Source organism: Lagopus muta, chromosome 17 (genome assembly GCF_023343835.1).
Source record: "Lagopus muta isolate bLagMut1 chromosome 17, bLagMut1 primary, whole genome shotgun sequence".
NCBI classification, from domain to species: Eukaryota; Metazoa; Chordata; class Aves; order Galliformes; family Phasianidae; genus Lagopus; species Lagopus muta.
The window spans coordinates 9,414,654-9,432,058 of record NC_064449.1 but is presented as its reverse complement, the minus strand read 5'-3'; the positions used below and the strand labels follow the sequence as shown (position 1 = coordinate 9,432,058).

The 17,405-nt window shown below is 36.6% G+C and overlaps 1 protein-coding gene across 6 annotated transcripts in view; it reads left to right on the top strand.

Moving 5' to 3' along the window:
* The window catches only part of RIMBP2 (RIMS binding protein 2), a 112,246-nt gene that overhangs the window by 22,991 nt on the left and 71,850 nt on the right, over positions 1 to 17,405 (top strand). For 5 of the 6 annotated variants that reach the window (XM_048964618.1, XM_048964619.1, XM_048964620.1 and 2 more), the window contains exon 4: positions 4,371 to 4,508. The exons of the other annotated variant lie outside the window; for it this stretch is intronic. In XM_048964618.1, the coding sequence (XP_048820575.1) occupies positions 4,371 to 4,508 (138 nt within the window). The remainder of the gene's footprint in view (positions 1 to 4,370; positions 4,509 to 17,405) is intronic. 6 annotated transcript variants of the gene reach the window in all.

The window sequence follows — 17,405 nt, the reverse complement described above, 5'->3', positions numbered from 1 at the left end:
GTCCAATAGGTGTTCCTCACCTTTTGAATGCTTATGGTTAATACATTTCTGGAGTCAGTGTTTAGCCAGCCATTCCGCTGACACGTATTCAGAGGTAATGTTCTTGAAAAGTACAAGCACTGCTCAGCAAGAACGTTTCCATCTGTGTTATCAGCATTATTTTAATCCAGAATCCAAAACACAGCATCATTCCAGCTACTAGGAAGAAAACTATTCTAGCCAAAACCAGGACCTGTGTATATTTAAAAGGAAGTATTGCTTGCAGGAGAGATTAAGGCCTGCCAAATGCTATGAAAGCTTTGCACTGGCCTTATAGTTTTGGAAGTTGCTCTTTCTTTCTTAGTTAGTGCATCCATAAATGAATGGACGTAGCTATAGAGTTGATTAAAGAAGGAACATAATTAAAGGTTGTAATTTTAAAAAGTGGAGAAAATGACAATGGAGTTGAAGATTCAAAATGAGTCTGTGTGATGTAAATGCTAATGGTGCTAAGGCAGGAATCTCGATGAAATAATTGATGCTGCAGACATTTGTCTTTTCTAATAAGATTAAGGACCAGGTGGTGTGATCTTGCTAACTGACTGTTTTGTGACTTTGAAATATGAAGTAATAGTACAAACCCAGTGATTGTTTAATCCACCAGGAAACTCTCAAATCACAGGTCAAATACCATCAAAATATTTCTCTATTCTCAGTTGAAATAAGGTGGAGGTATTATTTAACTTAATACCAGAATATTAAAACAAGCATATGTTGCATGGGTTGAAAGGATATCAGGAGCTGGATTTTCCAGATGGTATTTGAGATATTTTGTGAGGACAAACTAACCACTGCTGGTGCCAAACCTGCTTCTTAGACCATTTTTAAGATCATCATGGCTTCCTCAGACAAGACTCCATATTTCTCTCTCCCCACACATTTTTTTTTTTATAACAGCTCCATGTTTCTAGTGAATGTTACACTGATGTTCCTCACCAATGAATCAGCTGTGTTGTGTTTTTCCTCCTATATTCCAGTCAGAGAAAATATATCCTCTCATTTCCTGTAGCCAAGTACAGTACAGTTTTTAGAGTGCGAGACCAAGGAGTAGTGTAACTGAAGAGCAAAATGCTTTCAGAATTGGAAAAAATAAGTATGCATTGTTGTGGTTAACAAGTTCAAAACTGCAATGCTTGCTGTTTTTCTTTTTGAATCCTTCGATTAACAGTGAGCATGATATTGAAAAGAGGTAATAATTTTCCAAGCGACTAAAGGATTTTTTCTTCCTCAAACAGCTATTTTTCATAATTCCTTAAGGCTTGCTTCTTAGAAGATAGCAGTATTATGAAATCCTTTCCCTATTGTAGAAAGCATGTTCCCTCTTCTCCAGTCTATCTCCTGTTGCTGTCCATGTAACTTGTAGTTAACCTCAGTTACACCCCTGTTTCTTTGGCCATGTAGAGCGGCTGGTTTAGATAAGACTTGGTGGTAGAAAAGACTTGTAATAAATACTGGCTTTTTTGCACCGAAAAACTAAAAACAGAAATAATTGCAAAATGCATGGAATGTTGTTTTATTTTTGTTATTTTTTTCTGGTGGCAAGCCAGTCCAAAGAGCACAGTGTGTGTATGTATGTGCGGTGTTTGGAAAGGTGGCTGCCTGCGGCCAAATTACTGCACTGTGACCCTGTCAGATCTTATAAACTGCACAAGGTTAGGAATGTGGAGGAAAATAAGGAACCACCCCCAGAAGCTGCAGACAGTTGTGCTGAAAAAATTATAGCATTCCATGTTTCCTTGGGCTTTGGTTTTGGATCAGTGCCAGTACTTTGCTGCAAATCTGGGAGGAACTGTTGGGGTCTTCTGGAAGAAGTGGTGGTACTGTCTTTTGGGTAGGATGCAGTACCCTGGCATTGTTTTTTTTTATGGTCATAAAGACCCTATTACTTTTTTTCATGTCATACTGTGCTTGTTTCAGTGCTGGAATGCTAATTCATCAGACTTATTATGCAGACTTTCATCAAATCAAACTGCAGTAATTTCACATTGTTTTGGTTGACTGCAGTCTATTTTTGCTTTCACTGGCCATAAGATTCAGAAATTGTATTTCCTGGCATTTTTCAAGAATCACTGGGTTTTACATCAGCCATGCTCACTGAGCAGCATTTCAATCATGAACGAAATGAATTGTGTTTCTGTAAGAAATTGTACATGAAAGCAGTTTCCACCCAAGTGAGTGGGTGCTATGAATAGGGATAGATACGTGTTATTCCATATGTCCTGTGACATCTGTATGGAATGGGAAAGTATGTTATACTGCTTACTTAAATGTGGATCTCAGGTTCTGACAGTGAGGTGTTTCCCCTCTGGAAAGACTAGAATTTCAGAAGACCTTGGCATTTGTAACAAAATGGGATGGAGCCCTTCAGTCGTGTTTTGACTGCAAATCCTGTGTTTGCACGCCAAGCTTCGAGCACATCAGAAACTCTTCTGTTCTAGTGCAGCAGTGAGCCCTCATCTTCAAGGCCTTTGCCTTTAAAATATTCTACTTGCCAACGATGCAGTCCTTGCGGCGTTCTATTACTGGCAGGTGTGACTATGCTTTGCTTCCTTTGTTTTTGTTTTTAAGAAATAACGTGCCCTCTGAAAAATGAACTTTGATAAACTTATTGATCACATAAAGTGACCTTCTCTAAGCACATATTTCCTTAACAAAATATACTTGTTATGAAACAGAGTTCTTTAGCAGTAAGCTTGCACCTTAATGAGTCATTCAGATAAACAGGTTCCAGTGAAGATTGAATTACAATGCTATTCAGCTGACACAAAGCAACCACTAGTTCTTCTCAGGAAACTCATGAATAAATAAAAGATGCTTTGCTGTCAGGCCTAAGACTAACAAAAATGTAAGGGTTCACGCTTTTCAGTGTGATTTCCATGCTCTACAGCCTTGATGTTACCATCAGAATTAGATTGGTGATGAAGATATTTGACATTATGTAAGTAAAGACATTTAAACATAGATAGAAATGTGGGGGTATGAGTGGAAATATCTATCATTAACTCAGAACAATCTGTTGGATAATAACCTATGATATTTAGCTTGTGCATATATGGTACAATTCATATGCCTTGCCATTTTACATGTGAAGGGGCCATATACAAAATTATTTTTAGAATTCAATTTTAGTGAAAACTAAGATGTTTGAAATATTTCAAAGGACTTATTTATGCTTACCATCTACCAAAGCCAATGAATTTCTTGCAGGATGTTATCCATTCTGTTGCTGCATTGTTTTTTTATCACGATTTCAGACCAGAGGTGTTTATCTTTACATTTACACTTTGTGTTCATTTTGTAATTACTGTTGAATAGTCAGTTTCTAATGTTTGTAATGAATAATGTGCTGCACGTGTGTTAATTCGAGGGACAGCCTGTTGAATATGCATACTAATCTACTGTACACATGCACTGCTCAAATACAGTGATGGTCATTGTGCATATTTTGGAAGTACTGTACAGAACTGAAGTTTTAGAGGTGATTTAACTATACCAGAAAAGAACACTTTAATTACAGTGTTGTAAGTTGCATCTCATTATGTATTTATTTTTTAACAAACCTATTTCTGATGCTTTTCTAGTGAAAAGAGCTCCAGCTCACCTATATGTTACTATCCACAAAGTGGATAATCCCATAGATATCCTTATGTTGATGATTTTGACACTGATACACTAACAAGCCAAATTCTGGGAATAAGAGAAACAAATTTGTTGTATTTGTGCTCGCTTTTACATTGAGCTGATTTGTTTGAAATTATCACAGTACTGATACTGAATTTTGTCTATTGCAGTAATTAATGGTCTTTATAGTGTTGTTTTATAATTGTAGTTCTCTTGGAAAAGAAGATGCTAAACAAAGGATTAAATATTTTTGAAATAGCATCAAATTCTCTAAAGATATGGCAGAAACAGGTGCCTCTTCAAATTATATTTCCTTGAAAATGTAGTGTGTTTGTCTTTAGAAAGGATTTTGAGAATGTTGTTGTTGCTGGCTCCTTCCAAAAAACTTTAGAATAGCAAACCTGAAGATGCCTCGTAAGTGCTTGTAGGTGAGCTGACCAAAAAAAACCCCAAAAAACAAAAAAGCACAACACAGGGTTTCTAATGGTACTTTGTATAAGGCTGATGTCAGACTTCAGTCTTTTTGCTTGCCCTGACATTGTCTTTAGAGCATTATTTCTATTATCCCTTTCAAGAAGTTTTCAGGGTAACTTGCAGTGAAAAACATGTCAGTGAAACACACTGCTGTAAGAAGGGTAAGTGCTACTCAGCTCATGCAAACACAGTTTAAATGAACTGGTCACTCATTTGTTTTGTTTCTTTGTACACAGTTTGGAAATGATCCATCATGCCTGCAGTCTGCAACTTCAGCATGCACATCTGATCAGGTTGAGTTTATAGAAGAGACCCAGATTTCTAAGTCTCATGTCACCACATTAAATCAAGAGTATCATCACTGGCTGTTTTCAGTAAGTTCTGTCTCTTTCTCTTCCTTGCATGAGTTCTAGCAACAGCGGATTGGAGATCTTTTGAGGCAGATAGTTGAGGGAAGGAGAGTTTAGCTCCACCATCTTTATAACGTTAGATGTTGTATTGATTTCTTAGAGTATTGTAGATACAAATGTGTACTTAGGATATAATTTTAAATTTGAAAGGAGAATTTGGGAAAGGAAAATGTGATATAAATAGGAATTGGAGTGTTCCATTCTGTATACGTGTACACAAAATTGCAAGATCCAATGCTGGAGGGTTGTGTTCAGAACAGTCCAGTCTGCTCGGGCATGTACATACGTATGGACACTTGATTCTGAATATCAGCAGATTTTTCTGATTGGACTTCCGTTTACTTGCATGTGTTCTAATTTTCAAGCACCTTTAGCAGTGAAAGCACAAAAAAAACATATCAGAGGTTCTTTGGATATAACAACTATAGGATTGTGTTGGTGTACCAGAGGGTATTGGGGTGTGGCTCAAATACAGGGCCTTGGTTTCTTCTCAGATAAAATACTGTTATGTAAGTACAAACATCTTTGAATACAGGAAGGGACAAATTTCTGTTTATTTTTAAATTCAGAGTTGTAGATGGAACACTACATTCTGTTTTCTGTAATTAATAGCTGTTTTATCTGCTTTTGCTTTTATTACATGAAGTATTTTGCTTCTTTCTGGAATGTAAAATTATAGTGTGGTTTTTTTTTTTCTTTTTTTTTTGGGAGAGAGGAAGAGATTGACTTAATAACGAAAACAAAAGTATTGAGAAAAAGGGAGACAAACTTTCTAAAGTTTTTGTAGGTGATACATTGAACTAGTTGTGTTGAGCAGAATTTTGCAGTCTGTTTTCAGCAGCAAGTGCAGCTCTGCATGTAGAGACCTACTGTGTACACGGCTAAAACTTGTCAATTGCCTGAGAAAGCTAAGCTACAATGTCATGGTTTTCCTTGCCATAGAAATGCTTGCTTAATCAGGGTACTTCTTCCCCTGTCCACCCCAGCATTATTTTTAGCACAGCTCACTGCCTTATGCAATTCCCTGTGCAGATGCAGAATCAGTTGTAATGGCACAGCTGAGAACTGTGGCATGCCTGTGGGGAGGGAGCAATGGGCAGATGTTTGTTCATGCTGCTTCCTGCAGAAACAAACCCTGGCATTTAATAATACATTGTAACAATAATGGAGACACATGAAAATTATTATTGGAAATTCAAGAATTTCAGGAATTGTGTATATTTTCTATATTACTTTGGAAACACTATAAAAGTCCTAAGACACTTAAATCATTGACACAGGAAAAGCTTTTGATAAGTTTGGATCTCTAGATTGACTTTATTCTTAGTTTTTTGTTTTGTTGATGTGGAAACAGAACAATTGCTTCTGAATGCAAAGCAATGTGAAACTTTGTCATTTGGCAAGGAAACATCTATCATCTATTAGAGATTTACTTTTTTTGTCAACAGCTAAGCCAAGTTGTACTTCAAATTTTTGTCTTTATCAAGAGCATAATGTCAGATATTCATTTGCACATACTAGTTCAAGATGAAGTAGCTTACATCATTCCTGTTCTGTAAGTTCAGAATTACCTGAAACAGAGTAAACTGAAAGTTCCAGACCTTCCATTTAGGTATGTACTTGAGGGATTTATTTCTCAACCTGAAGCAGGTAGATATATGCATATATATATATTTTTTTCAGATAAATACTGTCTTCAAATGAGACAGAAGAGCATTATTTGCTAGTGCTAGGCCAATTACGCATCTTAAAATTCAGTTTACAAAGCAGAACCTCAACATTGAAACTTGTTTCCTAGATCTCTTCATGTCCCAACATTAGCAACTGTTGCTCTTAATTCTTTCAAAATGAAACAGATAATTTTATTAGTCTTGAGTTACTGTTTATCACAGCAAACCTATTTAGTATGGTGGTGCCTCTTGAGTGACGTGTAAGTAATGACTGTCTTGATACGTTCTGCACAAAAACAGAAGACTGTGTGTTCAGGGATAATGTAGTGCACTTATTAGTCTTCAAAAAAATGTTTCCTAATGGATGGCTAGTGAACACAGGGCCAAGCGTTTTGCAGAGATGCACAGTGAAAGCAAAATAAACAATAGGCTGCAGCAAAAGAAATTCTTATTAGATCTAAGCCAAATGTTCTTTCATCATCATTAGATGATGGACAAACACCAGGAAAATTGACAGAGAGAGCAGTAGGACAATGACAGCGAGAGCAGTAGGTACCTTGATGGCAGGATTATGGTTTCCTGACAAAATACTGAACAATATTTCTTTCATATTATATTTATTTGCAGTACTTTGGGGCTCATTTTAAGTTATGTTCACTCCTATTCACTGTTTAATTGCAAATATAATACTTATAATTAAATAATTATATCTTATAATATGAATAATTAAATTATAATCTAAATAAATTTATTTATATCAGAAGAATTTTTAGAAGTGCAATTCTTCTACTGTATGATTAGGCAATGGCTTCACTGCTAGAGGAAAATCCTCTAGTATTTTAGTAAATGAAGACCAAATATGTATACATTTTTAATCTACATACAAAAGTTTTTTTGTCATTATGTATGCTTTCTGCATACATAAATATAGCAGACTCACACCAGTTACCTGTTAGTTACCAGGCAACAGCAGCATTTGACACCACCTGCAGCTGCAGTGAAAGACGTGCAGGTCCTTGATTGTAAATTAAAGGGCTCTGAATGTTGAACTAAGGTTGATAAAAAGGGCATTAGTGCAAGTACATTGCCATTTTCACCACGGTAGCAATATGTCAGCAGAGTTTCTCTAACAGCATCAGTTTGCTGAGATATAACCATCTCGGACACGCTCATGGTGGAAAAATTGTAATTACTGTATTCTTCAGCAGTACAGTTTTCTCTGAAGTAAGCTGTATTCCATGTAAGCCTTTTGCCTCTGTGCAAAGCAGGAATCTGTCATGATGGCTTCTGAAATATTTTCTTGGATTCCTTGTTTAATGAGGTGAGTGCACTACATGTTCATCATGTCAGGCAAAACCTGGGCTGAAAGGAAAAAAGAAAGATTTTTTTTAAATTCATGAGTATTATGAGCATTCCGTGCTATTCAGAGGTACTTTGCAGTCTCTTAATGATGGCAGAGCAATGAGGCTGGGTATTAATGAGATAGTCAGAGTGATTCTGATCACTGTGCTGGAGTTCAGCCTAGCTGTCTGGCTCTCTTGCTATTGTATATAGAGGTGTGTGTGACTGTATATGCAGCATCCACTATACAAGTGGCCACAGTTTGTCTCCATGAGGAATATTTACTGAAAGTGGTGCACTACCTGTGACCTTGGTGTAGCTTATTCTGGGGGGGGAGCGGGGGGAGAAATTAGCCCCAGCATATCTTGTGATGTTTTTTCATACTCTTTCCACAGTCACCCAGCTGTCTGTGAAATACTTACACTGCTCTTAAAGAAAGCTTGACAGGTGATTTTCTGTGTTTAGCGGGAAGGTTGCGATCTAAATGCCTTATTTCTGAAACCTACTGAGAGTGAGATATCATGTTAGGATTTCACTGAATGTTCCTTTGAAGTTTCTGTACTGGTTAAGCTTTTACCTTCTTGAAAAAGCAGTCGTTTCAGACACATTCTGCCTGTTAGTTCACTGTTACCTGAAAGGCGGCGGGTGGACAAAGGAAATGAGTCGCATCTAACAGAGCAAGGAGATAATGAGCTATATAAATAATTAGCAGTACATTTTATACACGTGCTCATACAGAGCCAAAAGCACGTTGGCCTGAGAGCATGATCTCAACAATGTAGGTGAGATTACCCATTTCAGCAAGTCAGATGATTTTCTCTGTGCAGCTTTTTAGAATTCATGAAATGTTAAATGCAGTCATAAAGGAACAGAAGGTGATCCACAGCAAAGCGCGCTGCATTAAGACCACTAGTGGGCTTATTTTGAAATTTACTTCTTTTTATTTTCTGTTACCTTCTGTAGCAATAGATGGCATGTTTCATATAGCTGCCATGAAAATTTGCAGATCAGTTCTCACGTGAAAGTCCACGGGGGCGGAAAAAGGGCATAAAAATGTAACATATAAACAAGGAACACAGATGTGAAATGTACTCTACCATCTGTATTGCTTCAGTTGACAAAAGATAAAATCCAATACTGGACCCAAACTGGTCTTCCAGAGAAGACTGGGGGTGAATTTCGGTGGGAAATTGTCTTCTCCAAAAATCCAGGGCTATTATTTTTACTTTTATATATATATTTCTTTTCATTTAGGTAAGAAAGTAACTATGGAATATCTATTAAGTATAGGATAACTCAGTATCTCTTTACTAACAGTTTCCTAGTCTACTGTAGGCAGGCAGAATTTTACTTCCGAATGTTAAAAAGATGTTAGACTAGCAGTTATCATTGTGTAATGGAAGAAATTTCTGGCCACACTGATTTGTTGTGTTTATGTAGCTGTCTGACTAAGGCATGTGACTTTATTCTTAAGAATTCCGCCTGAGCTACTTCTAGTACTTTAAAATCCTGTGTTTGCATTTGTTTATTCATTTCTGTGCTAGCATTTTCTTCCCTAATTGCTGGCCGACTTCTGTACCGCTCAGAAAGGGCCTTTGTTTTTTAAATTCATAGTTCAATTTTATAGGTTTGGACTGGTGATTTGAACAAGTGTCTCTGCCTGCTCTTTCAGATGTGATGCTTGTTTGTTGTAGCTTGTTCCAGTTAAATAAGTACATTCTAGAATGATAATTCCCAGTATTTTGGCCACGCTGCTCCTGAATTATATATGAAGTTTTGTAAATATAATGAAACTTGAGAGTTATATATCCATCTTGGGTAAGTTTATTCTGATCAAAGCAAACCTCTGCAGGAAGTATGTATTATTTCTGATGGGGCACCCAATAAATGAAAGCCACTTGCTTTCATGAGAAGGGTGCTCAAGCCAAGGCAAGCCTAGTGACATTAGCTCAGTTCTTTATTAGATGAAAACAATCTATTCGTTTAACTGCACACTTAAAATGCACATGCTGTCTTTAGAATAATGAGTGCTGCAGAATTTAAATGTGTGTGGGTTTTTTTAAGGGTTCTGTGAAGCAGTTCATGGGGTGCAGGCCAGTCCTAGAAATGCATCATTTTCTTATATCATTCTCTCTGCAAGTAAAAATGCGAAGTGAGGCAAGGATGTATGCCAGCCAAGTCCGGCTATTAGTTTAGAGATACTATATGTATGTTGTGTTATTCTTTCTTTCTCTCTTACAGATTTAAGTTAAGATAGACTGAGGGGAAAGTAGCTCAACTACTGCCCTGACAGTGCCTTGTTTTCTTTGTGGATTAACAGGCAACTCCAATCTGCAAGGCCGTCAATCCTGCCTGTTTTCATCAGCACTGGATCACTTTAAAAAGAAAAACAGTGCATGTGATTATCAAAAGCATTTCCATTTATAACACACTATGGCAGTTCAGCTCAGATACCAGGAAATAGGAGTGTTATACATGAAAGGGATGTTAAAGGTAAAAATTTTAAAAATGTAAAGCATACACAAACGTAGCAAGCAATAAAAGATAAGTTTCTCTGTCACTTTATCGAGATGTGAATGCCTCCTGACACTGTAAGTGCAGACAGTGATCCTTTACTTAGCCTCTCTGTTGTAGGTTCACATCACCAAAGACATTTGAGACAGCAGTCCAAAGCAGCAGCGATTAGCATATTTTAAAGTTTCCTGCGCTGACTGCTTAAATAAATTTGCATTAAAGAAAGATGAGACTCTTCCTAATATTCTCTGCGTGTTGAAGGCTAAAAATAGTTCCATCAGTACTGTGGTTGCAGTTCTTCTAAATTTTAACAGTTTAGAGGAAAAACAAACACCGCTCTTGAAAGGTTCTAATTAATGAGTTGTGTTGTTGTTTTTATAAGTACACCAAAATAACATGAAGAAATTGGGACAAGTAAGCTATTTTGTGCCTTTGGCATTTTGATGGTGAGCAGACTAGCTTCCCACTTGAGCTGGGGGCGGGCTTTGCTGTTGCATGCTCTTAGCAGCTAGCCCTCTGCAACTGTTTAGAGAGGAACTTGTGGCATATACTTGAAGATGTTTGTAGAGAAAGCGAATTCACTTCTGAATTTACAAAGCAAAGCGTTGTTTGTTACTCTGTTGTGTTGTAAGAAAATCTAGAATGGTGCAACTTTCTTTGAGAGACCATAAATTGTAATTAAATATTTGATCATAGTAAATTAAACTTCTATTAATAACGCAGAAAAAAAGTGAGATTTGGGAACATCCATTTTCCTGTTGTGCTGACAATACATAAATAAATCACCTGTGCCACATAGGGTGGGTTTGCATGTGAGCGAAAGAGAATCCAAGCAGGGTGCTGATGTGGAAGTAGAGAACTCAGGATTTGATAAAGCACTGAAGCTGTGTTGTGTGGAGGGGTTGCTGTAGGACTGCTAGTCACAATAGGTACTGCCTGAGATAAGAAAGGGACATTCAGAAAGTAGAAACTGCTGTTTCCAATGCACTGCTGTAATTGCAAATCCAGCTTTTCATTTTCTTTATGGACATTCTCTCTGCATTCTTTATTTCTTCAGTTTACCTCTTGTATTCAAACAATTACAAGTGATCCCATCCACAGTATTATATTCTACAAGTAGTTTACCATGTCTATGCCCTTTTTTTCTTGTTTTGTTTTGTGGATGGGTGTTTTCTGAAAATAAGAATATAATAACTCTTTTTTCACGTTTGATGCACACTCAAGTTTTGACATCATCATATTCATTAATATAAATACTACAAGAATTTGCTGTTAGCCAAAGACTTTGAATGACACAAACACGTCAGCAAACTTAAGCTCAGTATCTTTTAGACTTGTACTAGGTCTCATTTTCACACTAGTTTCATCATTTTTACCCATGAGTTTCCTTTAACAATGAAGATGGAGTGTGGTCTTCCAGGATAAGTGCAAGTATCAGGAAGGAGCATATCTGTGTAATAATCTTGTCCATACTTTTATACAGTTTTATACAGCAGCTTTATACAACGGCTGTTCTGAAAGTAACGCCTCTTGTTTTGTTATGTTGGCCCATGATGTCAGAGGCAGCTGTTGGTGATATGGCTGTAAAGGCTGAACCTTTCCACCAGTATTCCATTAAATTTTGTTGCCACGTGACAGATGGCAGCAGATGGCAGTCTGCTCTCAGGTTGTTTGGAAAAAGAAAAAAGAAGATAACAATCTGACAGTCCTCAGTGCTGCAAAAAGAATCATTTGGATGTACAAGAGGCATTGTGTCAGGTGTGATATAAATATGGATGGGCGTCAGAAAAAGAAACAAAAGGATGATTCATAGTTTTAGGATAAAACAATGACAGTAGTAAAGTAGGTAAGCTGCTCTGACGGTTTTCCCCAAGGTATTCTGGCAACTGGTGGTTGTTTGCAGAGAGTTTGGAATATTTCAGTCTAGCTAAACACACCATGTGAGAAACTTACTCATATTTTTTGGAATGGTTAGAGCCTTCAAATCTGGCCTTGAAAGCTAAAGGTAAGAGTTTTTTATGCCACTATTTCTGGTATAACATTTTGCATTTCAACACTTAGAACTGCAGTACTTCACTGGTTGGCGCCTAGCAGAAAATGTAGGCTGATTTTATTTTTAAAATAATCAAGATTTTGTAAATCTCAGAATTCTAATGAAGGCTCAGAGCATAGCATATTTTATCCTTATGTGATTTTCTTAATCTCTTTTTTTTTCTTCTTTGGCTGTGCTCCTATAGAAAGAACTCTGCAGTCTATTGCCCACTGTGGGGAGAATTCTGAATAGAGTTAAAAGTATATGTGTATTAAAACCTTTCATCTTTTTAAAATTAATTACTTTCCATATTTACACTGTGATTTTGAAAGACAAAACAAAATGTGCTAGTCACACACTGGTCTGTATTTACGTGCTAGTCCTGGGATTCATGAAATAGTTTCTTCAGGAGATTTAACTGGAAGAGGAGGGAAGAGGCAAATGTATGTATTGAACTTATGGCCCATAACTTTGTAATTTCAGTAATAAGCTTCCTAGAGGCAGTTCCTGACTATATACTGCGAGAGATCTTGGATTTGCTGGATGTTGATTATATTATGGTTCTCTGAAACCTGTCTTCAGATGCAGCAGGCTCTGCAGCAATATTAGGCTCCAGAGCTCCCTACCAATTTCATACCAAACTTGATTAAGTCATTAAATTGTAGATCATTGCTGACAGTAAATTAATTCTTAATCCAAGTCCTATTCTGCACTGCATTGAGAGACTTCTGCCAGGAGGCCAGTGGCTTGAAAATGGATAATTAAATTCTGCTGTAAGTATATTTTTTAATCCATCTTTCTCCTTTCAGGAGCTGGTGAACGAGTGAAAAACATTAATTAATACCTATAACATGGTTTAATGGTTTAAGCTCTGTTCCTGTCAGATTCTGAAATATAATGAAGTGGGGAATAAGTAGCATACAAACAAAGTTGTCAAAAATGTATTCATGAGAGAGACTGTTTTTGTATGCTTGTAAGGAAAAAAAACCAACACATATGTGTGTGTGTGTATATATATATATATATATGCATAGAGGTTACTTTGGTAATTTGGCACTATATTGATCTGGAGTTAGTGTAGAAAAGGTAAGTTAGAGATAAAAGACACCTAAATATAGGAGAATTAATAATAGTGGCAGTGTGTGTTCTGGGTGTTTCTGCAATTATGTAATTAATCCCATATGATGTTACTTTACTACTTCAAGAGGGAATACCAGCATGTTCGTCATCTCTGGTGCACGTATCTATCTGCATTGGTTATCACACGCAGTTTTTATTGGTTGTAGCATTGTTTGCAGGCTTTATTTGGTAGTGTAAGAAGAAATATGGAACCTTGTTTGCTCATTCTGTATCGGCACTGTTCTCTCTCCATTGTTCTGAAAAAAAAACCCTCAATTTTCCAACTTTTTGTGTTGCTTTTTCATTTTCTTAGAGCTACAGGAGAGTCCTGAAAGTTGGACAGCTATGACACTCATTGTTCAGATAAGGAAAGATACCTGCTACATTCTCATTAGAGAGAGCAGCAAGCTTCAACACATTGTTTTCCTTTGGTAAATACAGTTTCTTAGGTCTTAATGGCTTGGAAGTACTTCCAGCTCTCCACACTGGTTAAATTCTTTCATAGGGAATTTGACTTCCACTTACATTCTCCAAAGAATTACATCACAGGATTGAGGCACTCCCAGGGCTCAAATAGAAAGAAATACTGCAAAGAGGAGGCCAAAATTTTAACATGTCCTTTTGAAAAAAAGGGTGCAAGAGAGCAAGGAGAAAAGATGTCTAGAGAAAGGATTGAGTTTGAGCAACTATGTCCACTTCTATCAGTTGCGTGTATGAGGTAGTGGTGGGTGTTGATGGTTATCTTCATTGCTTTTCTAGTACTCTTCTTAAAATGTTTTGATTGTTTGAATAATTTGCTAGGAGCAAAGAAGCAAGAAGCTGTGGGGATGTTATAACAACATTACTGTCTGGCTGTCTTTTGCCCTAAGTCAATAAGAATTACATTGGAGGTGTCTCTTGGCAACCTAATTGCACTACCTTGGGCAGTGCTGTGGGCTATTAACTCTTTTGTGGCCAGTTGAGGTTTTTTTAAACAGATGTTTTTAAGTTTTGGCAGCAAACATATCTGTGAAAGTTATCTGAAAGGGTCGTATAACACAGAAGATATCTGATAGTGACATCACGAGGAAATTTTCAGTTCTCTAGCAAAAATAATCATGAAAAAATAACCTAGTTCCATAAAAGCAATAATGCTGTATTTAACACACCTTTGCTTTCTAAGGTTAATATAGTTAATAAACCCAGAAGAAGTATAGAATTAATTTGAAGGTCCAAGAGAAGATTGGGTAAGTTGTTCAAATTCTAGTCTGGCAAAAGGCCTAAGAGAGCCACAGAGAGACGAGGAGAGCACATAGATACAGCTTATCTCTCCTGGGCAGTATGCTGTATTTAATGATTTACAGTCTCAATTAAAGATCGTAGAATTGCAAAGTATTTGACATTTGAGGGAGTAGTAAGACTAAAATGAATTAATTGCTTGGAGAGAAAAGCTTTTAAGGTAAGGACAAAGTAATTGATAGCTGGCTTTGCACATGAATAAAATGTGTTTACTTCATGTGAGGTTTTTTTTTTTTTTTAAAGTGTTTTCCATTAGAACTATGAAATGATAGTGAGCAAGCCTGTTATACTGCTGATCTGTAGTAGCCTCATCGTTCTCCTAACTGACAAAATTGCACTAATTGTAGGTATGGTAAGAACATACATGTATGTATGTATGTATATATATATATATATATAATACATACATACATATACATATATATATGTATATATATATAAGTATAGTGTTTTTACATTATATATGTAGAAAGAATTTTATGCTATAGAAGTATAAAATCATCCTATAAAATAAATAGTATATTATATATATGTATAAATGCATGCATATAAAGCTGTGTGTGTTTAAATTTTACAGTCCAAGATTTGCTGCTTTGCTTTCCAGCATTATTAAAAATTTAACTGTATTTCCAGCTGAGACACCTTGTCATTTTGAGAGCAGTGTAAATGTTAGCAATTAAAAGCAGCTAAAAAGCGTGTTAAAACTCATGTAATTTTTATAGACTGGCTGACTAATTAATGGATGCCTCCTAGATTTTCTAGGGAGCGAAAAGGTTATAAACAAATTGTTCAGCCATCCTAGATGTCCTGTTCTAACATATTTTGTGTATTTGAAAATTGAGCTGATTTTTTTTTGAGTGAAATTATAATAATCTCTGGTGAGTCCCATGATGCTGAATTATGCCTGCCATGAAGGATCTCTTTTCTTTTTATGGATTTGAATGTGTAAGATTCTGAGAGACAGCTCAAGTAAAAGGAATGCACTGGAAAAGCATCTTACAAGATGAAGTTTTACATATGCTGCAGTGACCATAATGCCTACACTCTAACTACCTTCTACAATGCTCAGAAATGAGTATTGTTTTCCTAGGAAATTTAGATCTAGTTATTGCTTTCTTAGGGAATGATGAAAAACTAAGAAAACAAATTGCCCCCTTCCTTCTCTTTTCCTAAAAGTAAATGAATCAACCAATAAGTAAGTCGCAGCTGCGTGATTGGGTCAAGAGAGTTTTACAGGGCAGGTGTGAAGCTAGCTTTAAGGCAGTATTTCTTGACTGCACCACTGTTTTGTAGAGCTAAGCCTTTCTGCATGTACTTTACACACAGACCTTTTGTGAGGCTAAGTTATGTAATCTTGTTAAAACACCAATACAGAAAATTTCTAGCAGTTGTCTGTCCCACTCCCTCCATCCTGCCCCCTCCCAACTTTGTTGCTGTAATGATATTTTTAAGTTTTGTGGGCTTTTTAAGCTTCAGTTTAAGAATTTTATTTCAATGCTATTTCTTGGATTCAAGCCTTGTGAGTGCAGCTTCTTGTCACATGAATAAAATGAGATTGACAGATGAGCTGGGACATACGTACAGTCACCCTTTTCAAGATCTCGATTATTCAGATTCTGGAAATAGTTTTCCTGAAATAGGACTGCATCCTTATCTATAAAATGAATAAGACTGCAGTCCTCCCATGTAACAGCATTTTTAGCACATTACCATATAATTAAATTTAAAAGCAAGACAAGCCCTCAAGTGTGGTTGGGAAATCTTTAACTCCAGGAAAAAGCAGCACCATATTTAGTAAAGTATAAAGAGTAGCTGGGAAGGCACTGTAAAAAAAAATTTTGTTCTGCCACGCTGAAGTAACTGAGCACCATGGAGTGTTATGTAGGTGAGATATTTTATCTCACGTAAAATGAAGCAAGTATTTAAAACAAAACAAAAATAAATCAAGGAATGGAAAAAAGTTTTGCTGTTGTAAAATACTGATGAAATACGAAGCTACAGGAGCCCTGAAAAATTGTGTTCGTTGTAATTTTCCAAAGCCAAGTTGCCAACTGTGATCTGTGAATCATTAGGAATCCTCTGGGCATGTTGCTGACTTCTCCATCTGGTTTCCATCAGTCGTGTCCTTCTCCAGTCTTCATAGTTTTAAGAGCATCTGTCAGTGAGGGAGAAGGGAGCTTGTATCCTGGTCAGCAGTTGCAGTGATGTGATATGGTTGTGAATGGGGTGGTCACAAAGGACAAAGGCAGTGGTGTGGTTCCACATTACTGCAAATGAATGAGTGGGTTTCTGCAAGAGGATTGTGGTTCACTCTGTGGAAAAGGGCTGCTTGCCTATGTTCTCAGCCTTTTAATGAAGTGAAAGATACAGACATTTGGTAGGAATGGATACTATATTTAACCAGATTGCACTTTAACTGGTGCCTTGAAAGAAACAGAGAATGTCCTTTTTTCCTTTTATTTTTTTCCCTACTCACTAACAGCAAGTTAATGAATAAAAGTGAGACGGTTATTTCTGCTAGTGAAGAAAAACTTTAATATTTTTCTTTCCAATTTTCTTCCCCCATGATTCCTATTTTGAATCTTTTCTGTTGAAAATCACAATAAACATTTTTTTTCAAGTGGGTTTGATTCAACTGACTTAAATGTTTCCCAGTCTGCAAATGCCTCTAATGGTTCCCAAGCAGGTTGAAAAACCAGAGCCTGGATTGAGCTGTTAGAACACATGCAGAGATCTGTGAAGAAAAATTAGCCTTTCTCACAGACCATAAGAACAGTGAAAAGAAGAACAATGACAAAAGCTATTGCTGAACAAAGTGAATTATTTTTAGAAGCTTTATTCTGTTAGCTCACCTAGTTGAAAAGAGGAGCCGTTCTGCGCCTACCTATCTGCCTGTCATTGTGTACT